The sequence below is a fragment of the Pelobates fuscus genome, chromosome 3, assembly GCF_036172605.1.
Source record: "Pelobates fuscus isolate aPelFus1 chromosome 3, aPelFus1.pri, whole genome shotgun sequence".
In the NCBI taxonomy this organism is placed as follows: Eukaryota; Metazoa; Chordata; class Amphibia; order Anura; family Pelobatidae; genus Pelobates; species Pelobates fuscus.
Genome location: NC_086319.1, coordinates 301840342 through 301865428, shown reverse-complemented (window position 1 = coordinate 301865428; position 25087 = coordinate 301840342). Strand labels below are relative to the sequence as shown.

The 25087-nt window shown below is 37.6% G+C and overlaps 1 protein-coding gene across 3 annotated transcripts in view; it reads left to right on the top strand.

The window, feature by feature from the left end:
• The window catches only part of LRRK1 (leucine rich repeat kinase 1), a 96386-nt gene extending 76437 nt beyond the window's left edge, over positions 1-19949 (top strand). For all 3 annotated transcript variants that reach the window (XM_063448820.1, XM_063448821.1, XM_063448822.1), the window contains 14 exons: positions 524-695; positions 4185-4348; positions 5964-6103; positions 6761-7007; positions 7704-7870; positions 8584-8781; positions 10445-10725; positions 12368-12562; positions 13208-13359; positions 13733-13850; positions 14933-15046; positions 15841-16685; positions 17142-17243; positions 19037-19949. In XM_063448820.1, coding sequence (XP_063304890.1) covers positions 524-695; positions 4185-4348; positions 5964-6103; positions 6761-7007; positions 7704-7870; positions 8584-8781; positions 10445-10725; positions 12368-12562; positions 13208-13359; positions 13733-13850; positions 14933-15046; positions 15841-16685; positions 17142-17243; positions 19037-19214 — 3073 coding nt within the window. In that variant the 3' untranslated portion in view covers positions 19215-19949. The remainder of the gene's footprint in view (positions 1-523; positions 696-4184; positions 4349-5963; positions 6104-6760; positions 7008-7703; positions 7871-8583; positions 8782-10444; positions 10726-12367; positions 12563-13207; positions 13360-13732; positions 13851-14932; positions 15047-15840; positions 16686-17141; positions 17244-19036) is intronic.
• The last annotated feature ends 5138 nt before the right edge of the window (positions 19950-25087 follow it).

Below are 25087 nucleotides of genomic sequence, written 5' to 3'. Positions count from 1 at the left end.
TTAGGTTTACAATAACAGAGGTCAGTAGCCCCACTTAAAAGGTTAGTATTTTACATCTTATTTTTGTTTAGGTTCTTGTATTAATGTAGCTGTCTTCAAGATACTTAGTGTGTCCAGCTAGGGTAAGCAGTAACACCAGAACATGGCTTTGTCCTTGTTCCATAATGTAGTAAGGAACATTGACTATGTCTAGCATGATTCATGTATCACCTTTCACATGGCAAATTCATTATTTAATTTACTGTTATCCAACACTTCCAATCGTAATAGCAAAAACCTGGGGGCTAGACCAATCATGTTTTTCATTTTTCAGGTATGTGATGGGAGGTTGAACCTTTGAGGGTGGGATCATGCCAGTATCCTTCATGTTGCACAACCTGTTCTGTGATAGTTAATCTCCTGTATCTCCCTGTTTCCGATTTCAGTTGTTTCATGTTCTGTCTATTCGATATATTAGTATTTAGTATTTCGTATCTGCCATACTGTCTGATGATGTGTGTCTTGTTCCATTTCCCCACCGTAGCTACCTCTTACCCCACCTCTTGCCATCCAAACCAGGACTAGATATCCATAGCCTGAAGCAATTTACAGGCAACACGGTGCAGCGGGTATTTAAGATGAGCTTTGTCCCTGTGGGATTTTGGCAGAGGTTTATAGCACGGATGTTAATCAGTCTGGCAGAAATGGATCTTCAGGTGAAGTGTTTCTCGTTTTATTGTTTATTTATTTTACAATATCTTTTTAGCCTATATCTACGTGATCCAGGCATTTTCATGCCATAAACCGTAGGACTCCACAACTGGCACTGTTGCAGTTTGCAGGAGCTCACAGAGCCTACAGTTCATATCAGAAAGTAAAATTCATACTTATGTACTTTAATCTGCTGGTGATATGGCCAACACATTTACAAGGATCCTATAGTCACCAGAGCAACCACAGCTTATTTTATTTCTTCTGGTGAGTGTAATCATTTTCTTCAGGCTTTTTGCAGTAAACACTGTGTTTTTAGAATGCAGTGTTTACATTACAGCCTAGGGATATCTCCACTGGCCACTACTCAGATGGCTGCTAGAGGTGCTTCCTGGGGCAGTGCTGCACAGTATGCAGCACGACCATTCAATGTCTCCACCCTCTGCATAGAGACACTGAACGTTCTTCTTAGAAATGCAATGATTCAATACATCTCTATGAGGGGATGTTTTTTTGGCATGGGCTGTGTTTGGCTTGTGCTGGCTCTGCCTCGATCTGCCTCTTTGACAGTCACAGCCAATCTGATGCTTTCATATAGGAAAGCCTTGTGATTGGCTTTGATCAAAACTTCTGATGATGTCAGCCAAGGCGAACAGGGGCAGAGCCAGCAGCAGACTGGAATAAAAATAAGATTTTACTTTATAAGGGAGGACAGGGGGCTAGATGGTGTTTTTTACACTATAGGGTCAGGAAAACATTTTTGTGTTCCTGTTCCTACCTTGTTTTTGCATCCTGTAACTGTTTACACCGCACTTGATGAGTAACTGGTCCATTTTAAGCAATTACTGCAGTTTTATTCTGAGTGAAAGCTCATTTTTTACAAATCACATTGTGGCAGCTTTCCAGTTGGAAGATTGCATTATGCATTCTAATACATTCCCCTCGAAGAGCCACCTGACCAGCGAAACGCGCGTCCGGGCTCTGCTCTTCATTTACTTCTAGTCAAGTGATCCATAAGATACTCTTGATGAAATCAATACTTTGGACACAAGATTCCCTAGAATTACACTTGCAGGGCACTTTTGTATTATTGTCGTTCTCTATATGGTGCTATACTTAGATCAGGAGACCGTATCCCGACATAGAAAAGGTGCCCTCAAAGGCACAGCTTAGATATATGGTATTCTCTTTATCCACAGCACCAATTAGGGAATAGATTGTTTGCTTTTACTCAGCAATTTTGCTTTTTGGCTTGAGTTAGTCATACCGGGCTGATTTCTGTTCCATTTTAGGATGTCCTTCAAGGACATCAACAATTGTATTCACTGCTCTATTTGTATATATTTTTGTTATACAAACTTCACTCGCTACACAGTGCCTCCTATATTGCCGGTTTTTGTTTCACTGACATTACCGTGGAAACACTATTTGTGTATGCTAAGTATATCCCTCCAGCAATACACTAAGTAATAATTACTAATTGATCTTGTATAGGTCGTTAGAAATATCAAGACTCTCTAGCCTGCTATTTTTCTCCATAAACACGTCTACTTTCTCTATATATATTTATTGTTACAATCTGGTGTAGTTTTCGTTTTTTTTTATATATATTTTTTGGATTTACCATTATTATTTTATCTATTCTTGTATGCTAGTTGGGATTACTAACATATACCATTTTAATAAATACAATAAATGTTATGTTTTAAATAATCACATTTTGTAAGGCAAACATCTCTTTATTAAATATCCTCTATTTAGGGTTACCCCCTCTCTTTGCCTTATGATTGAAGATCATTTCAGGTTTCTAATAGTTTTACAGTTTGTTTCATCACTTGACTATGATTTAAACCAATTAAAGTTTTGAGAACACAATTCCCCAAGTAGCCTGTGAACCTGTTAACGGGACACTATAGTCACCTGAGCAACTTTAGCTTAATGAAGCAGTTTTGGTGTATAGAAAATGCCCCTGCAGCCTCACTGCTCAATCCTCTGCCATTTAGGAGTTAAATCCCCTCGTTTATGAATCTTAGTCACACCTCCCTGCATGTGACTTGCACAGCCTTCCATAAACACTTCCTGTAAAGAGAGCCCTATTTAGGCTTTCTTTATTGCAAGTTCTGTTTAATGAAGATTTTCTTATCCCCTGCTATGTTAATAGCTTGCTAGACCCTGCAAGAGCCTCCTGTATGTGATTAAAGTTCAATTTAGAGATTGAGATACAATTATTTAAGGTAAATTACATTTGTTTGAAAGTGAAACCAGTTTTTTTTTTTCATGCAGGCTCTGTCAATCATAGCCAGGAGAGGTGTGGCTAGGGCTGCATAAACAGAAACAAAACGATTTAACTCCTAAATGACAGTGAATTGAGCAGTGAAATTGCAGGGGAATGATCTATACACTAAAACTGCTTTATTTAGCTAAAGTGATTTAGGTGACTATAGTGTTCCTTTAATATTCATTTATACATCCTTCAGATGTTTCACCTTGATAGTGAGTTGTGGTCTGTTGGCTTAGATTGCATAAGTAATTTAGGTGACTATAGTGTTCCTTTAATCTTTTTATATCTTTAACAATAACATATGGTGTCTTTCTACATAGGCTTTGCTGTGAGCCTGTATTGCAGGCAGAAAGGTTATTATCATTCAATATGAATAAACAATCAGATTAATTATCATCTGTACTCGTTCCTATAATAAATAACACGGGTTTGAATTGGGAGTTAGATTTCAGTGTCAACAAAACATTATATTCATATGCTAGGCTCATTGGTTGCTATTTGCTACATGATAACCTATTCCCCATTATCCCAAGAACAATGTTCTCTTGGAATAATTAATAAAAGCCCTCTGGGTCAGCATGCTTATCCACTAAATACAGGTATGCTAGCCCTTTCCCTGTTCAATCACATCCCCTGTATCACTTCCTCATTTTGCTTTATCTGGAAGTCCAGATAAGTCTGTTCTACATAAGGGATAGGTGCTGTTTTTTATCAAGTTAGTTTTCATTTTTTTTAGAGACAACATCTGGCAATCTGGTAATTGCATTGTCTGCATATAGCTGTATTTTCTGAATAAATGTTTGCAGATGTTCTACAGTGATTTCCCTTATTATAAAAGGAGGGTGAATAGAATTTGTCTTCAAATCTGACCTACTGTCTTGCTTTAAATATTAATTAATTCCATGTCACCTTTATGTAAAATTTTTGTTCTGCCTCAGAGGGAACACATACACTAAAATGTCCACCAGAGCTCTAAATCTTGCATGGACACCTGCTTAGAAAAGATTTAGAGAGGATATAGATCTACTTGTTTTTATCCCTACCAAGTGGACTCATTAAATGGCCAAGCAGGTGCACATCTCTTGTCCCTCTGCTGTCAGCATGTCCACTGAACCCTTACGGATCGTGTGAGGATCTTGGAGCATAATATTCTATCACAGTAAACATTTGTACAACTATTTTTTTTAACTTTAATCTCCCTTCCTTTTACTAGTTGTTTGAGAACAAGAAAAACACAAAACCCCGAAACAGAAAGTCTGTAGTTTACAGCTTCACCGGATGTCAGAGAAATCGATGCAGCACCTTCCGTGTGAAGAGGAACCAAACCATCTACTGGCAAGAGGGCCTTCTGGTTACCTTTGAGGGAGGATACCTCAGGTGAATGCATATTATTACAGCACGCTGACACATGTGCCCTTAAACACAATGTAACCTGAAGAATAAAACACATTTACATTCTTGTAGTGTCGGACAACATTTATTTTATTAATACCATACTGTTTGAGTTTAAGTGACTTAACATCTTCTGCTTCTTCCATAACTGTTGTCCTATTTATTATATGCAATCTAAGCCAACAGACCACAACTCACTATCAAGGTGAAACATCTGAAGGATGTATACATGAATATTAAAGGAACACTATAGTCACCTAAATAACTTTAGCTAAATAAAGCAATTTTAGTGTATAGATCATTCCCCTGCAATTTCACTGCTTAATTCACTGCCATGTAGGAGTTAAATCACTTTGTTTCTGTTTATGCAGCCCTAGCCACACCTCCCCTGGCTATGATTGACAGAGCCTGCATGAAAAAAAAAAAACTGGTTTCACTTTCAAACAGATGTAATTTACCTTAAATAATTGTATCTCAATCTCTAAATTGAACTTTAATCCCATACAGGAGGCTCTTGCAGGGTCTAGCAAGCTATTAACATAGCAGAGGATAAGAAAATCTTAATTAGACAGAACTTGCAATAAAGAAAGCCTAAATAGGGCTCTCTTTACAGGAAGTGTTTATGGAAGGCTGTGCAAGTCACATGCAAGGAGGTGTGACGAGGGTTCATAAACGAAGGGATTTAACTCCTAAATGGCAGAGGATTGAGCAGTGAGGCTGCAGGGGCATGTTCTATACACCAAAACTGCTTCATTAAGCTAAAGTTGTTCAGGTGACTATAGTGTCCCTTTAAGGAAGGTTTTTTTTGTGTTTGTTTTCTTCAAAAAAAAAAGGGGGGGGGGGGGGTTGTGATTAAACATGGAATACACTAACAAAGATCCATAGAAGCATACTAGCATGCTTCCACGGTCACAAACTAGCAAGTGTGTTTTTGTTGCAGTGTATTGACTTGGCTGTCCCCAAGTTAAAGTTGGAATCTAGAGGGGGACCTCATGTTCACTGTGCCTAGAGGGGTATCAGCTACACCTTACTGACCAAGCCAAAAAATTGTTTGGGGTTGCTTTATCTGTTGTGCAGAAATAACTTTTTCGGTTCTAAAGTGCCCTCATGGGTGGGATCATCTGATGTGCAATGGTGTAGGTTCACTCTGTAATTCCCCAAGTTAGTAAAAACTATTTTGAGACCTGAGCACCATCTAATGGAAGGGCAAGCGATTACATTTCTCTAAGCTTTTGTTCATTCTCTGAGTTCTCATATTCTCTGTTTTTGTTGATATATTTTATGCACTGTTTGTCACTGACTACCTCTTGCAAGAACCGGAAATTAGGGAAACCACGTATTCTATGTAACTGTTTGGGTCTCCTGCAAACATTTTATACAAGAGCACATTATGGCATTACAAGAAAACAACATTCTTGATTCACTGACTATGGTGAAAGTGCTATGACTTTTGAGTAAACCAAGATATATCCCTCAATTTGCAGCATGTACAATAAGTCTGTGGTAGACTTAAGATTCATTAACACCTATTTCAGATGCTAAATGATTTATTTATTTTTTTTAAATGAAATTGTAATAATCTCAATGTTGTCTTTGTTAGTGTTGAGTCTTCAGATGTAAATTGGAAGAAGAAAAAAAGTGGTGGGATAAAAATAATTTGCCAATCAGAAACCAGAGATTTTTCTGCAATGGCTTTCATCACGGACCATGTAAACTCCTTGATTGATCAGTGGTTCCCAGGTAAATTAGACTGCAATCCAAAGACTATAAAAGGGACACTCCGCTGCCTAAACATCAATGTTTACTAGCTAGACCCCAATACAAAAATGCATGCATTTAATAATGCTTTTTAAAAAAATATTTTCATTTAAAGTTATATCTAAAAACAGCTTGCAAAAGCTGTAGATCTCTTCTCTGCAGCGTTTGCAAGACTCCCCTTAACATTGATATCCTATTACAGACTTCCCAAAGCAGCTCAATATGAATTATTTGAAAGGCACATGCTCTGTGTAGTTGTCTACCTCTTAAATTTAGCTTGATTGAGCTAAACAATCTGGAAGTAACAGGACCAGTGGTTTGATTGACTGCCAGGAGTGTGTAACAAGGTTCATTTATAAAAGTGCCAATTTATATTAAAATCTGCACATTTAGTAAAAATGAAAAAGAGGACACATTCTTCGCACAAAAAGCAATTCAGCAAGCTAAAGGGATTTAGGAGTCTGGAGTGTCCCTTTAAATTGTTTTTGAATATAAGATAATGTCTGACAATGTTGCTGGAAACTATCTACAGTGCCATATTGTCAATGTCTTGAGGAAACTTTCTTTAAACACTTATGTGGTATCAGTCACAATATGTATCCTCACTTAATAAACCTTTGTGTTTTTTGATGTCTGCAGCCCTGACTGCCACCGAGAGTGATGGTACGCTACTGATGGAACAGTATGTTCCTTGCAACTCCTGCTCAATGCTGACAGAAGACTTGGAGGGAGAGAAGCACGAGACAGACCCTCATTACTTCAACATGGAGGACTGTGTTCTGGCTGCAGTTGACAAAGAATATTTTGAGTGTCCTAATCACCCAGATGTTTCTGTGCCCTTGCAGGAACTCGTTCCAGAGATTTTTATGACTGATTTTCCATTGAGGTAATTTGCAAAGAGGGCACTGCAAAGTGTTTAGACACCTCTTGGTGATCCTCCACGCTGTTTGTACATACATTCTAAATCAATAATCGCTTATCACTGCACTGACAATGTCTCACCATTTTAGGCTGGCTGAGCATCATGGGAAATTTAGTTCACAGACTTTCACAGAGCCAAGGATAGCCATCATAATGCTGGGTGATAGATACTCTTACAAGTAGGAATATTTGCAATATTTGGAGGCTGGATAACAACTGCAAAGTAATTTTGACCTTTTTATTAGTTCAGTATACTTTATTGATAGCTGGTAATAAATATTGAATTATTATATGCTGGTTTACATGGAAGCTGGACAACAATGCCTTGCCAAGCAGCATCTTTGTGAATTAATTTCAGAATAATACAGCATGTTTTACCTTCCACCATTACATATTATGGTATTTTGCTTCTGCAGACCTTTTCTGTAGATCTCCCACGGTCACGAGGTATATCAAATATACCGTGCAGCACGTCTCTGAAGATGTTTCTGATTACAAACCGGCTTTTAGTTTGCACGGTGCAATCAGACTTAATGAGTTTAGTAAACATTGCAGACTGGACAATAATTGAATATTTAGAAATTACATCAGGCTGTGTTTTACATTATAACTAATGATTCCGAATTATATTCTCCCTCCCCTTCTATTTTCTCGATTGCAGATTATTCCTTGACATTGACGACTTGGATTACTCAGAGGAGCGTTCCAATATACTGGGGCAAGGTGGAAGCGGTACAATAATTTACCGTGCTTTGTACAAGCAGAAGCCTGTGGCTGTGAAGATGTTTCAGACTAAAAAGTATAGGACAAGTGTGGAGAGTTCCAAAGGTACTCGTATATGCTCCGTATTCTGCTCCTCTTATACCTTCTTAGTTGCAACACACAAAGGGATTGCTTTCATCAGCCGGAGAGAGATGGTAGATGCAGAGACATTGAGAGCAGCACCCGGCAGACCCAATCTTAGAAGTCAAATCATTTTAAAATATGTTCTACAGCACACTGTAGTGGTTATGGTATCAGGAGTGCCTTTGTGCCCCTCCACCCCACTGTTCGTAGTCAAACCATTTTAGAATGGTTTGATTTCATAACTGGTATCTGACAGGCGCCGCTCCCCACCTCCACCTCCTTTGCATGGGAGCTTCCATTATTTTATTAAATTAAATAATTGGGGGAAAAAAAGTGTATTGGAATGTAAATGTGATATAGATATTCTGTTTTATAATACAATTGTGAGGGGTGTACCAGATGTACACATACACACCATCATGCTGGACCATGTGCTTTACCACAAAGATAAAGGCACTGCTGGGGATGGGATTCATTGCATCTCTGTGAGAAACATTTGAAGTGCATCATGGCGAATTCTGCCTTTGTCTCCTGCCTAGCAATGCTCCTCTATGAAAACATGAAACCATATTTTTTTTTCCCTGTATCAAATCTGAGCTTGTGTTTCAGAAAAGATGGCTTTTTATTTAGTAAACTTTCTGTACAGCCAATAATGAAGAACGTGCACAGTGTCTGACCTGCAGTTCCTCCTCCAGATTCCATGTTCAAGCACTTACAGGCTATGGATGTCATGAGAAACTTCTCGGAGTTCCGCCAGGAGGCCAGCATGCTTCACTCCCTGCAGCACCCCTGTATCGTCTCACTGATTGGAATTAGCATACACCCTCTGTGCTTCGCCCTTGAACTGGCGCCACTAGGGAGTCTCAATACGGTACTAGCAGAAAACAGACAAGGTGATTGTTAGGCATATTACATGACCATCTTTGAAAGGATGGCAATTTTGCATGGTAATTTAAAAGTGCTTAATGTCAGTACACATTGGTTTATTCATTCAATGTGTGTTTTTTTTTGTTTTGTTTTTTTATAAAATATAAAATGGTTTACAGTGATCTGCACATTTATACAACTGGTGACTCAGGCTGCTCCCTCTGCAGCATTAAATATTTGGGTAAATATAATTCCTGTTGTTTATGGTTGTTCCAGGTCCCCCCACATTGTAATAATTAAGTTCCCGATCCCCCACAATATCACAGCCCAATGGAATTGGGCATGGATTATGGTATCACTATCTAAGGAATTAGAATTGAGGCAGTGGCAACCTTTACTATTTTTAATAATTAATAAGTTTATTCTAATTTCATTTCTAAACAAATGTATTAAGTGAAATTTGGACAAACTAGTCTAATAACAAAAAATTTTTTTTCTGAATCGAGGTGAACATTCGGACAGACTGAATTTTAGTTTTGCACAAGAGAAGTGCTCTTGTTTGATTAGATTAATTAACTTGGAGAGATTTGTTGCAAGTGTAGTTTTGCTTTAAGCTGTTAGGTGTCAGTAGTGGGGCAATTAGATACATGTCAATTATGTGGACTCCAGGCAGCCCAATACTTCATGCCTATTAAACAGGGACTACAGTCACAAGAACTGTCAGTATATAGCTATGTAAGTGAATTCCCAGCCATCTGGCAGTCAGAGTTTACACAAGAAACCCAATGATATCATATTCTTCGACATCCATGAAGACTCGTTATATAATATTATATTTATATTTCCCATCCTATGCACAGTTAGTTAAGGAATTACAGCAAGGCCAATCTGGAATCAAGTTGGGTCTGTGAGATAACTTGTGGTTGGCATCCATTTCTGAGCGTTTATTAGGAAATAAAAAAAAAAAAAACAATTGACTCCAAATTGTTATTGTTCTAAGTTATGGTTACATTGCTAACGTAATGCTTGATACAGGGCTGGCTAGGTAAAACTGTAGGCTAAATGTCCTCCTTTTGAGAAGTCTCCTGTTGTATTTAGTAGGACAAGCGTCAAAGCGGCTCTTTTACTTTGATTTAAAATTACAAATTTACAATCCATCTAAACTGTAATAAAAAATAAATTTATAGCATTGTAACTGCTGGAAATATTTGAACTTTATCTAGTATAAAAAGGAAATCAATTGTGTACTTCATTGTTCTCATACACAAGCCTGCTGTTTTCCATTTAATGAGCTTCCTTTTGGCTTTTGACTGTGAGTTTTGGACACTAAATGTAACCATGATCACACACAGCAGACACAGCTTGGAAAGCTAAATATTTTAGAGAGCAGTGATTGTTGATGGGGTTTTTTTTTGTGTGTGTGTGTGTGTGTGTGTGTGTGCTTTTAAAATACAGATCCAGTATATTAAAATGCAAGTTAATGTCCTGATAAAAAAAAGAGACCCCAGTACAAAAATGGTAATAAAATACGGTACATTTAGTAAAAAAAAAACCTTATAGTATATGTCTTTTTATTGATCTTATGTCATTGCGTTATTTCTTACCATTTACTTTTTTTGTAAGTGTTTTATCTATTTTGAGTATTGACTTCAATTCAGTAAACTGATTCTTGCCATTTTCCTCTTGCAGTTCCTCCTACATTCATGCCTCTGGGACACATGCTCACACAACGTGTATGCTATCAAATTGCTTCTGGCCTCTCTTACCTTCACAAGAAAAACATAATCTTCTGTGATCTGAAGTCTGATAACATCTTAGTTTGGTCCTTGGATGTCCGAGCAGTTGTGAACATCAAGTTGTCGGACTATGGAATCTCCCGACTGTCTTTCCACGAGGGTGCCCTGGGAGTGGAGGGCACTCCTGGGTACCAAGCTCCTGAAATTCGACCAAGAGTAGTCTATGATGAGAAGGTGAAAAACACATGCTTTGCATGCACATTGAAATTAACCTGTGGATAGGACATGATTACTGATCGCAAAGTATATTCGAATATTTTCTTTGTGGACTATACATTTCTAGCATAACTTAAGTCTAAATGTGGGGACTAAGCTCCTTTTGTGATATTATCAACTTGATATAATGTGTGATTTACTCTCATTTGCATAAAAGGTCATGATGATGTTTTTCAAGAATGGTCTGAAAAATAACAAATCTCCTCACAGTACAATTTCATTTGCAGACACATCCTCGTCATCTCTTTCTAATAAAATGAATGTCTGTCGGAGAGATTTATCAAATTTCACTTTCAAATATTGTATGGTTGTAATTATAGCATTGCGCTGCAAGTTAAAAGGTCAAACATTTGACTCACATAGTTTTACTGAACTATTTACCAAAGATTTTATATGTGTGTGTTTTAAATTAGCTTTAATATAGTAATAAGTTTGTTTTTTTTTGTTTTTTTTTTTAACTTCCAGCATTTTACAACGTATTCCTGGAAAGCACGATATACTAGCTCAGGGGTCAGCAACGTATGGCACGTGTGCTATGCATGGCACTCTAAGTGCGTTTGCATGGCACTCAAGCAGCTATCAGGAGTCCTAGTGGGACTTCAGATATCAGCTAGTGCAACCTGATTGGTGATTACATGTGTTGAGGTGCAATCCTCAATTTATCCATTGCAGAACTGCTCCCCGCACTTGTGAAAGCAAATCCGCACTGGAGTAGAGCAGAGCACAGCAGCTATCGCAGCTCAAGCTCTTGACCTGTACCTGACCAACCTCGTCCCATCTAGACTCCAGGGAAGCCACCAGACTGTTAGATGTACACAGAGCGCAGAAGCAGCATCACCCTCATACGAATAATACAAACAGCCCACACACAAACGCACACACACTCCCCACAACACCACTTGCAACCACATGCACACACACAATGCCACAAGCAGCCTCTCACATGTAATTCTATAAGCAGCCCCACACATACACACACAACCAGACACACAATACGACATATCTTCCAGACACACAATACAACACATCTTCCAGACACACAATTCTGGCAAACAGCCCTCATACACAGCCCATATTCATAGGTATCATGCACAATACCAAAAACTACTCATGAATATATACAATATAACTGCCTACATTTGCACCAATACAGCATCACAAAGCAACTGCAGCATCCATGAAGAACACAAGCACAATATGGCAATATACACACCTCATTTAAAGAAAAAAAATAGGACCGGCACGCCAAGGTTATTTTGGCACAGTACTACTAAAAGGTTGCTTACCCCTGTACTAGCTCATACTTGCTAGTATAATTTTATTTAGTATATTTGAGAAGTCCTTAAGACATTTCCTTCTGCACAATTCCACTCTGCAAGAAACTTCAGTTAATTAATGTGATGATTACCTAACAAAACATGAATACAAACAAGTAATAGGAAGTCGCTTATCTTATCAGTATTATTGCTTTCTCTGAAAAAAATATTTTTTATGTCTTATCTGCAACATTTCTACATAGAGAAATATAGTCTAAATGACTTGGTTCCCACTGTTACTCGTTTGACTAATCATTACTTCCCCATGGAACATCTGTCTCTAGGTGGACATGTTCTCGTACGGTATGGTTCTCTATGAGCTTCTATCAGGTCAGCGCCCATCCTTGGGACAGCACCAGCTTCAGATTTCCAAAAAGCTGTCTAAGGGAATCCGGCCAGTGCTTGGACGTCCAGAGGAGGTTCAGTTTACCAGACTGCAAGAGCTAATGATTGAATGTTGGGACACAAAGCCAGAAAAGGTTTGAAAGACATATTCTTGTTTACTAATTGGCTTTAGAGACATTGCCAAAGTTATGCTTCAAGGCACACGCAGTGATGGCAAAACATTTAGCATTGAGATATTTTATTTGTAAATCAATATACTGCTGTTTACAGGGTTTACTAGCAGCACTAGTTGGGATAGAACTGGAGGGTGCGGAGATATGCATTCTAATTCTCCAACACATACTTCCTGGTATACAGTACTCCATGTTTTAACATCGAAAAATAATGGGCTTCTGTTCCTTTTTTTTTTTTTTTAACTTTATATAGCTTAATTCCTTTTTTTTAATATATATTTTATTTTTTAAAAATGTCATTGATACATAAAAAAGACGTGCAATACATATATTCACTTATAATATTTTACTTCGGTACTCAGTGCAAAGCAGTTAAAGCACAGTATCTAAAACATTCAACTATGCATATAATTCCTCCAGTTACCTTAACTGTATTCAGATATAATACATAGATTTAGAGAATAAGCTTCTCTTCCCTAAATGTGTATATATGTGTAGTGATAGTGTCCTAACCCATTTGTGTTGCATAATTGACTGTGTTAAACTAGCTCTTTCCAAATGTTACTGTGCGCAGGGTGTGAACTATGCTACCTGCCTCTCTTGCAGCGTCCTCTGGCCGCATCAGTTGTACGGCGCATGAATGAACCCAGTTTCAGTGTATTCAAGTACCAGCTCCTCTTAGGAATGCAGGAGAAGTTCTGCTCACCCAAAGAGCCAGAGAACACACTTGTGTTCTGGATGGGAACAGGTTTGGCAAGGTACCACTCTCTATGGATCTCTACACTTTTTACACCAGCAATATAATGGCTGTCCTGTAAAGTCTCCTCAAGCTTTTTCTTAAAGGACAGCCATCACCTCAAAAATATTTTTAATCTATACATTTTTATAAAAGTTGGTTTTAAAACAATGTCTGACCCAAAATATCTTGAGGATCCTACCGCAGGGAAACTTTATTACACTTTATTACATATACTTCATTTAGAAAAAAATGATTTCCTTTTAATACTCGATGAAAGGATTATTGGATGAAAAGCTATTTTTGAGGTGACCATTGTTCCTAGTGATTTACTAAACAATTCCTGTAGTACCAAATCTATGGTAAATAATTCTGTTATTCCACTGGTATTGCAGAAATTACTCGGTGGTGGATGTTGAGAAAGGATCGGTGGAAGTTCGAGGCTTAAGCTGCCCAGGAATGAAAATGTGCTGCCAGGTTAAAATACAGAATACGCTCTGGATCTCGACAGAGGTGGGAACAAATTATGTTTGTGGGTGTCTAGACACTTCATATAAGAACATTTTCCAGTGACTACATGTGCCACTTTCTTCCTGAGCCATGTTCCCATGCTGACCTAAATTTAATTTGGCATGGTACATATACAAACAGCACACCTGTCAATGCATGCACACATATAGGTAAAAGAAAAGGGAAAAAATGCTTCTTAAAAGTCTTTAATGAAATTATTTCACTGAATTTTCATTAAAGACTTATGGATTTTTAAGAAGCATTTTTTTCCTTTTTTTTTTTCACTTGTTCACTTTGTGGACTATTGGACTTATATAACTTACTTAAAATACATAAAAAAAAATTAAATTTTCTCAAATATGGCACTGTACATATGAACTTAATCTGGACTTATTATGCAATTTTTATTTGAATGTATATGAATTAATTTATTTTTGTTCCCTTATTTTGAGACATATATTATAGTGCTATTTTATTTTAGCTTTGATATACATGCATACACGCAAGACATTAATTATAAAACCTGAATTAAAAAATATGTGTCTTTTTAGCTGATAAATATGATAGATCATAAAATGAAAATGTTCTATATAGGACAGGTGCCATTTAAGGTCGCAGAAAATAATAGCTTCTAAATGATTCTTCAGGAAGCTGTAAAACTGTACAGAAAACGTATGAACCGCACTGTCTGGTAGCCCAGAGTAAAACAATTTGTACATGGAATACAAGTTATTGCCAGTATTAGAGACTCTAATTCGAATAATTCATGCCATTTCAGTCTTTAGTCTGGCAATATTCCAGGACATATAAGTCACCTGAAATCATTTAAGACACCTGCCTAGGATTAAGTGCTCCCTGACGAACTGCATGTAGCAGGATGCTGTACTTTTCTTTTTGCTCTCACTTGGACGATCTGTCGTTAGTGTAATTTAGTATGTGAAAGAAACAGGGCAGTTTTAGCTGCCGTTTGTAGTTTGCGTCCTAGCTGTGAGCGCTTTTATTTGACTTTGTAGGAAGCTTAGGTTTCTTCAGATGTTACTTTGCCTACTGCTTTACAGATCTAAAATCTATTTTCTACTTGGCAGGACCAAAAAATATCTATTTACAGTCTGCAGGGCATGTGCCCCCTCAGTGCCCCACAGAAGGTTGTCGACACACCAGCCATTGTGACCTGCTTCCTGACTGTGAACATGGCAAAGGTGAGGGCATAAATTGGTATATTAAACATGTAAATACCCCTGATGTGCCACAGTATGTCATACCCCTGGCTCTGGAATATCAAAGAATATATTGAAGAGGTCCCTACACATCCTCCCACAAAGTGATAAATCAATATGCCACAGAGATATGTATATTCAAAGGGTCCCTCCTTCCTTCCACGAGGTCCAACAGTTTTAGAATGTTTTATCACATAGCATTCACAGACTCACTATGTACTCGCAGCAATGTATGTTTTAAAATTACAGTAAATGTGCACATAGATTAGTATCTAGTCATAATGATCCTGTTACACAAATATCCTCATTCAATAAAGACGTCATATAATATTTCTTGGTATAGCCCTATGACTGATTAAACAAGTGTGCCTATTTTGCCACTTGACATTTTGAGAGGTACGGCCACTCTCAGACACGCCATACTGCTGGGGGGGAGGGAGGGGGAAGTGATGGGTAGGCAGTGATGGAGAATCATGTTGCTGTAATAGGCAAGAGTTGGTGTGGTAAAAAATAGACATGGCAAAAAAGGATCATGCTGTATAGATAGACTTGAAGAAAGATGTCATGGAGAGTGCTTTGGGTAATGGGTTATTTTTAGATAATCTTTTTATATTTATTTTTAATCCATACTTTCCATTTTATGCATGGGTTCAATGAAATGTTGCCCTACAAACTGCACAGCAAAGTTAGAGCACATATACACTATGGATTTTGGTAATATGAGATGGGTCTGTGTATTTTTTAATTAATTATACTTTTACTTCTTCCCAACACAGGACTTCTGCTTGGTGTTTGCTGGTATGGCCGATAGTCTGGTTGCTGTATTCACAGTGACTGATGGTATACCTAGTTTTGATTGCTCATATATCTGTTCACGAACAAGCAACCGCTCCATGTTCAAGATAGCAGATGAAGATCCAAGGCAGAACCCTTATCCAGTATTGGCAATGGAAATGTCAAATGGTGGCTCCAAGGTCTGGTACAGCAATGGTCCAGGTGTTCTAGTTGTAGACTGCACATCTCTGGAGGTATCAAAGAGACTGGATCCCTACAGTGCCCCATCTTCCATTGTTTCAATAACCACCAGCTTGGACTGCAACAAAGAAGAGACTGTTTGGTGTTTGGATGATAAGACAAACACTTTGGTTATGTTTCATGCTGCAAGCTACCAGCTGTGTGCCCGATATTTTTGTGGAGACTGCAGTCCTTTGAGGGACATGTTCACAGTGAAGACTTATTCTGAATTAGCAACAGTTAACTTACCAGTGGCAAACTGTAATAACCAGTGCCCAGCTAACATGAGTATTATATACAGTGAAGAAACAGGGACACAATTTATAAGCCACCAAGATTCTCTTACAGACTATTGTTCAGTATCTTCCATATCCTGCTCCTCTATTCACCAAGGGGCCAGGTCATCCTCTAGCCTGCCAAGCACACCAGTCAGCTGCACCAGTTTCCCTGGAACCACAGACAGTGAGGATCTTGACCTGTCCCAAGAGCTGAGACCCAGAATTCCCAGTGAGAGTTGGGGTAGCAAAGCACCACCATCGGAAGAGGAGAAGTTCCGCGTGCAGGCAGTCTGCGTACTAGCTGTCAAAGATTTAATTTGGGTTCCAAGGTGAGCAGACCTTTTTCAGTTAAATGCTAACTTTACCAATTAACCAATATTGTCCTGTGTGTTCATCACTCCATGAATAATTTCTAAAATAGAGTGGTTTCAAAAATAATCCATTATTCAAAATAGTTTTCTTGACATACAACAACTAAAAGCACTAAAAATGTGTTCATAAAGTAGTTAACATTTTAGATTTTTAAAACAAAGACACTTTAATACTCCTTGATGATGTTTGCTTGTTTACTTATAACTGATCGTGGCATGGATTTTATTTTTCCTTTAAATAATTACTGCTTCTAAAACCCCTTCTGCTACATAGTCCAGTCACACTCCCTTTTTCCATTGTGAATGTCTATTCTTATTCTGTTATGATACTTAACATATTTTGTAGCTCAACCTTGTCAGTTATTGTATTGAAAAGCCGGATTTTTCTTTTGTTTGTTTTTTCTTTTTCTGTAGGCGTGGAGGTGACATTGTCATCATAGGTTTGGAAAAGGAGTCGGGCGGCCAGAGAGGTCGTGTCCTTGCAGTGCTACAGGCTGGGGGGTTGGAGATTGATGGGTATGATTTTAGCTTTATGACATAGAAAATAGTAAAGTAATCTCTCTATATTTAATACATGGTAAATAGTAAACGAATCTCTATACATGTACCATGTGACATTTACTGAACAACTGATATGCTTTTAAGACTTTTTTAAAAATTATTTTTCTTTGTATTTTAAGGAAAAATTTAAACCCAAGTATTGTTTATTTTTAATGATTTTATAATTGTAAAACTATGGACAAAAAGTGCGCAAAAAGTAAATGTTCAACAGTAGAACTGCAACTCCTTTGATGTTTTGTCAGCCTTAAAGGGATACTATAGGCATCAAAACTGTTAGCTTAATTAAGCAGTTCTGGTGTATAGATCATACCCCTGCAGTCTCTCTGTTCAGTACTCGCCATTTCTGAGTTAAATCACTGGTTTCATTATTGGTAAGATGTGAAGTTGCATTAGAAGTTTTTATCTCCTGCTCTGTAAATTGAACTTTAATCACACACAGGAGGCTCATGTAGGCTCTCGAAGGCTGGTAACAGAGCAGGAGATAAGAAATTCTAGATTAAATACACTGTGTAATACAGGAACCTAGAAAATCTAGGTCCATGTGTTTAGGAAGGCTGTCCAAGTCACATGCAGGAAGGTGAGACTAGGACTTAATTCACTTTGTTTATAAACTCCTAAATGGCAGAGAATTGAGCAGTGAGACTGCAGGGGCATACTCTGCTTCATAAACTTAACATTGTTTATGTGATTATAGTATCCCTTTAAGACTATAGACTATACCTGACTTATCTTTTTAGAAAAGTTATAATTACTAGTTAGCTCAGAGTCAGTTTAGGCACCTTAACCACTTTGCATTACTTTGAAGTGCACAGTGCTTAGAATTCCCTGTGTCGACGCTCACTTCTAAGAGTGTCTTATAGTGGCAGTGTTTTTTCATCCTCCAGGGATGAAAATCAGGCGGCCTAAACACTTAATTCCAGGTTGTATTAGGAGGTTTCATATACAAATATGTTCATATTGTGCATGCTGTGTGCACATATACAATGAAAAACGCTGTCACTTCCCATGCTGGAGACAGCAGAACAGAGTCACACACTGCGCATGCACAATTCATGGCTCTGCCAATAATAAAACACAGCCCAGCTCGCTAAACCCAAAACTGCTATCTGGTAATAATTAAAATTTTGCTATGTGATGATTGACACTGCCAGTGGGAAATAAACTCCTTATTACATAAACCCTGTGGGCTAATTTTTGACCCTGACAATTTTTTATAAAATAAAACACTCAACAGATTTGCTGTTCCAAAGTATCTTGGAAAAATCAGGGCTTCAATATTTTTCAGTTGAATGCAATGGTATTGTGTGCACTGTTAGACTAGAGGACAACTTTATAAGAGATATGCAGAATTTACAACTGTGTATATAAAGTCCATCAATGCCTTTTGCACTTTGGCTTTAAAGTCTGTAAAACCTAGAAAAAAAAGTAAAATGTTTACCCTACACATTTTTTGTGCAAAGATGTAGCCGATTATATGAAATATATTTAAGATACTTGCAAGTAAATAGGCATATTTAGAGTTTCTTTAAAAAATGTTTAACAGCAACAAAAGGAAACAAAATTGTACATTTGACATCCGTATCTGGAGTTTTTTTTTTAATTTCAGGATATCGGTGTCCATATGGTGCCCTTAATTAAACTGCATAGTGAGTCTCCCATGAGCACATTGTATTTTGTCTTCTGCCAGTGTAACCATTGTGTGTTAAACTCACAGACTGTGCCCTCTGTCTCCATGTCTGATTTCTCAGGGTTTGCCTTGAAGCTGCTGCAGTTGCCAAGGACTCGGTCGTGTGCTGCTTGCAGAGTGAGGCTATGGGGTGGTGCGTGACTGTTTGGAGAAGTTGGGGGGCTGCAGAGTTTGACATTTTCTATCACTCATGTGATGAACTGAGAAGACTGGAGACCTGCATGAGAAAACGGAGGTAGCACACAGACACAATCCCTGTGTTTGATGTAGCTTCCTATCACACTAAGGCTTAGTTTGTCCGCAGCTGTGCCTTTCATTCATCATTGAGATGCAGCCGGGATTTTCTGCAGCCGTTGAGCAAGTCTTGAATGGAGCTGTTGAAAAGATAATACTACAAAGAATGTCGTTTTTTTATAGAACTCTACTGATTTCCGAATTGATTCAGGCCCCACAGCTTGCTGGCAGTGTTTACCTGTCCCACACAGACTGCAGATAAATCACATTTGTCGAACCTGCAAGATGGAACACAGGGATGGGAAAAACTGTCTTCCGTGGAAATATAGCCGTGATATTGGACACATTGAGGGCCGGACAGTTGCATATGTGCATTGACACTAATGTGAATATTGTAAAATTGAACACTACTAAGACAAACCACAGTCGGTTTAGTCAGTGGCATCAGGTTGTATACCTTTAATTATGAAGTTTGTATCTGATATCTGAGAAGTTAACCCATTCCCTTCTCCATACTGGTCCTGTGCAATGTTATGAGATAACTAAGTTGAAAAGCTTTGTCTGTCTCGGGAAGGTCGCAAGCAGTATTGCAGGCACTATAGGAAGTAAATTTCTAAGAGTTGGAGCAGTGACAATCACCTGAAACACACCAAAGATGCAATGTTTTTTTTCTTAGTAAATTAATTGGACAGGGTATTTTGTAAATGTATAAATACACTTTGTACAATTGGAAATGTAAATAAATGTATAATAATGACTGTTCTGTTTATTTCGAAGCGTACAGGGCCAATACAAACCATTGTGTGGAAATCTATTCACAAACCGGACTTTACATAGGACACGAGGCCATGCGTTTAGACTGGAAGAAAAAGCAAACCCAGAACTAGTGTGTTTTTTATAGGACAGGGCAGCTGTAACCAACGCCTCCAATCTCATCTCATTGATTGGACTCCAGTTGGCTGACATCTCACTCCAATTAGCTCTTGGAGATGTCATTAGTCTAGGGGTTCACATACTTTTTCCACCTGCACTGTGAATGTTTACATGGTGTGTTCAATAAAAACATGGCAACATTTCATTCTTTGTGTGTTATTAGTTTAAGCAGACTGTCATTGTCTATTGTTGTGACTTAGATGATGATCAGATCACATTTTATGACCAATTTGTGCAGAAATCCATATCATTCCAAAGGGTTCACATACTTTTTCTTGCAACTGTACTGTAAAGTCATCACTAGGTTATATTTCTCCAATATATCTGCGAAGACTGACAAATAAATTAAATAAATCTTCTCTATACCTACTCCGTATTTATCTTAGTGGGTTTTTTAAAGGTTATTTTTTAAGGCAAGGTCTCTGTTTAAAGAAGAAGCTTAAGTAAATTGTGGTTTACATCTTGCGAATACTGAGTATATATTTATATTTATACACATAGAAGTGATTTGATGCTACTACCAATTATTTAATTGTGTAAATACAATGCTAATTAATCAACGCTATTAGTGATTATGAACATGGATACATTTAGTCTTAATCTGCAGTGCAGGATAGGGTTAGAGAAAAGGTTTGGATGCAGCTGATAAAAGTATATCATAAATAAGAAATGTAAACTTCTTAACATCACAAATTAAGCACTTAATATGTTTTATGAAAATGTATGATGTAAAAAGCCCAGCAGCCAAGCAAAGAGGTAATACAGAACAGTCAATATTACAAAATGTATGGACGTAAGAGGAAAAACTAAAATAAATATTCTATACTATATAATACTACATTGTCATCTTCTTATTGAGCAATTTCTTTGTAATCACAATTTTACATCACAGACTGATTCTGTTGACATACAACTTACGATTACTTTAAACAAGAGAATGTTAAATGTAATCAGACACTCAAATTACAGCTTTCAGAAGAAACCCACAATTCTTGCAATGAAATTTGTGCTATTATTCATCATCATTAATGCATTGTCCCCTGTGAATTCCCACAGTTTGCTGGCAATGTTCCACCCCCACCTCCTTTAGTAATAGAATGAATCTGAGCCACTTTGTCCTCAGTGCGGAAACATGAGATGGAAGGAGGGAGAGAAGGCTGTAGGATGGAACGAGTACATTTTGCCACAGTTACTAAAAAAAAAAAAAAAAATTTCATTAAAAAACCAGAAAAAGAAAATCTACTGACTTTCCTAATTCTTAATACTCAGCGTATATAGTTCATAATCTAGAACTGGATCTCCATGTTATTGTCAGTTGGCTGTCATTAGTTGTAAAGGACCCATCCTATCCATTATTACATGGACAACTGCCTACGGTAAAGGTTTACTATACAGGCCTGGTGTTTGCAGAGCCACGCTGTCCACACACACTCTAATTATTGATAATGTTTTTATTATTTGCATTTCTATTGCACCAACTTTCTCCACAGCGCTTTACAATATTTTAGAGGGGTAAATTTAACAATAAATGAGACAATTACAAAATATGACAGGAACAATAGGTTGATGAGGACCCTGCCAAACCAGGCTTCCAGTCTAGAGGCTAGTAAGAGTTTTCAGCATTTATATTAACTTGTATTGAAACATAAGAATGTGTCACTGGGCTCATTTTAGGATTATCTGAAGCGAATGCCATGTGTGTGGGGAGGGGGTGTGTGGGGGGGAATGTGACATGGTTTAGCCTGTAAACTCAATTTTGCCATTAAATGCAGCAAAATAGTAAAATGCCAACAAAGAAGTATAATGTGACACTAGGCATTCAGAGTAGGAGATCACAGTTCAAAGTTCCCCCTTTCTGACCCGCAAAAATATCTCTATGGATATCCGTTTTATGCTTTCCTCTTGCAGTAAATGTCACTTTCATGTGTTGCAAAAAATTATTAGAAGTTCCACATCTTCTCTGTTCTCAATCATGTTCAAGGCTTTGATCTCGTGAAAAAAAAAAAAAAATCCCGATTAGAAGAAAATCTGTAACCAATTCTCCTGTCTTGACACAGTTTGCTCAATAAAACCTTGTGTGGTTTGTTTGCTTATGGACCCTGATTCACCAGCATCAAAGGTCCATTGATTCACTAATTGCAAGTCCCTGCATACCCCTCCCACTGTCCAGCTGGACTGAGGCCGATGAATCATTTCCTAGAAAAAGTGTTTCTTTATAATCGTTTCCTGGAACGAGGAAAGGTCTTTCCAAGATAATAGTCCGGAGAACTCCTAGGGGATTCTGTGCCATGAAAATATTACTTCTGTATAACCTGAATGTCATACTTTCACCCTAAAAAGTATTCATTTCATTAAAAAAATAAAGGCATTGAAAGTTTTAAACTATAACATTTTGATTTTTATTTGTAAAGAATAATATATATATATATATATTTATAAAAATATATTTATGGTGCCAAAATACCAGAGTATTGCCGTATGCAGTACTCTAGTATTTTGGCATCTTGTCTACTGGACTAATACAGATAATCCAGTCTACCCTATATATTTATGTAAACTAGTACTTGTATATAATGTGTATTGTGGTGCTGAGGTGTAGATTTTAGCATCTTAAGACAAGTTTCTCAAGTCAAAAGTTTTGATGATGTTTTTATTCCATCCTAGTTTGGACAATAGTGACAGAGTGTGAGCTCTTGGGGGGAATTTAACCCTGCGTATAGAACATATTGTGACCAGTGGAGAAGCAGCAGTTAGCTTGCGATCTTTGGGATAAAGGTATATTTGTACAAATTAGGATTTTTTTTTCCCGCTTATTAATCACCAAATAATGTTTTGCAGAAATATTTTATTCTTCAAAATGAAAACATATTCTGGTTCCAAAACATGAATGGGAAAGCCAGCAGCTTATGGAATTGAATTCACCAATAAGGGAGAATATATCATTTCCAAGTGACATCGGTTTGGGCTGGTGCCTCAGATATAGAAGTAAAATAAACACGCAGAGCTTTTTTTTTTTAACATCTTTGTGTAAAATAACCATTTTCTTTCTTTTAAAATATTAATAATGAGTCTTTCATTGATGTCAAACAAATGTATCTATTTTTTAATTATTATTAAGTAAATAGAAATATAAACTAGATATAATATTACTGAACTACACTCTTTTACTAATGCCCTTAATATAGTTTCCCCAGGAATAAAAGCAGTGTAGCTATACCACAAGGCAAACTTTCCAACTGCCCCACTTTTGGTGCGCCTGTGCTGTGCGGTGGGCACTAGGATCATGGGCACCTTAAGCAGTTCTCTACGCATAGTCCTGTAGCTTGTGAGTTGGCCAGGAAACTATTATCCTGGTGTGCCTGATACACCACCTTCAGTGGGTGGACCTGTCCGCTTTCCAGGCAGGCCCATCCATTATAGATGTTACCAGTGGTGCAAGTTGCATTATTAAAGATGCCCACCGAAAAGGTCTACCCACCCGTTCTCATTCCAATGTTTGGAGGCATGCAAATGTGTGGTCAGAACGAACACCACAGTCACCTCCCCTGACTGGATGACGTGTACAAGCAATGTTAACTAATTATCCAATATTCAATTAAAGGGCAGCTAAATACTGTGACTAAATATAACAAGGGACATTTTTTGCTCTGGGGATTTGCTGCCTCTTGAGTTTAGCTCCACTGAACTCAACTACCAGGAAGTAACAGGACTGGTTGTCTGATTGACAGCCTGGAGAGGTGTAACAAAGTTAATTTATAAAGTGCACATTTCTACTGACATCTGATCGGGGTTAGGAGGAAAGGTTTGCAGAGACAGAAGATCTGCAGTTTTTGCAAGCTGTTTTTAGATATACTCACAATGAAAAGAAAAAATAAATGTATGTATGTTTTCATTGTAATATATTTTACATATAGTGTTTTTCTTTTTTTCTTTGGGCTGTAGCATGAAAATTACATTTTAAGATAGTAGGGTGCCAGACTCCTACTACAGCATTTAATCCCACCTCCTCTCTCTACCTTTTAATATATTGGACTCATGAAATATTAAAATAGCTGTCAAAATGTACAAAAAAAAAACATTATTTCATTAGTTTAACCCTAAGAAGCAAAGAAATGTGAGTGGCACATCGTTGGCATTGATTCAATGTTTTTTATTTGAGAGGAGTGGGTGGTGTCTTCCAATTGGTTGGAGGTGTGTGCACTTCCTATGTGTTATTTGGATGTGCTTCAGGTAACAATAGAGTGTGAGAGAGATGTGTACGTCATGGTATGCTTTTGGACCACTTTTGCAGTGTTGCTCACAAACGAGTAATAATAATAGAAGGCTTGTCCCTGAAATTAATGGTTCACCCTCTGCGTAATGGTTGTATTCATGGGCAATGTAGTGTAACTTTAATGTAAGGCTCAGTCTCTACAGAACAATAGTCAAAACACACCTACACATTGAAGCTTATTCAGCAGCAATGCAAATAGATTTATTTAGTTTTTGAATTCTTTATTTTTACATGGAGCAAGACAAACATGAGATTTCAAGAGAACAAAATATCTAGGTTCGAGAAAGAACCAGCTTGAACACAGAGGTACCAGTATAGCACAATATAATATTTGGTATGAAAATAAAAACAATAGGGGGAAATAATATCACTGAAAATGGACATAACTGTTTAGGGAAAAAACATTGCACAAGCAACAGAAAAACTGATAGTGGCAAGGCCTGACAATTGAAGGGAGAAAGAAAAAGATAAGGCAATGCTCGCAACAGTAATAAACCAGTATTTTGCCCCATATTTGGATGTTTTTACAGCAGCTCTGGTTGTTCTGTGCAGTATATTTTGGCATGCCACTTGTGTTTGCGATAGACGGTCTTGCTTAGAAGCCTACTGAAGCCTATTGCGTCATGAGGTCCAGCGTGTCTTCCTTTGTGGCCCTAATTCTCAGAGCGGGTG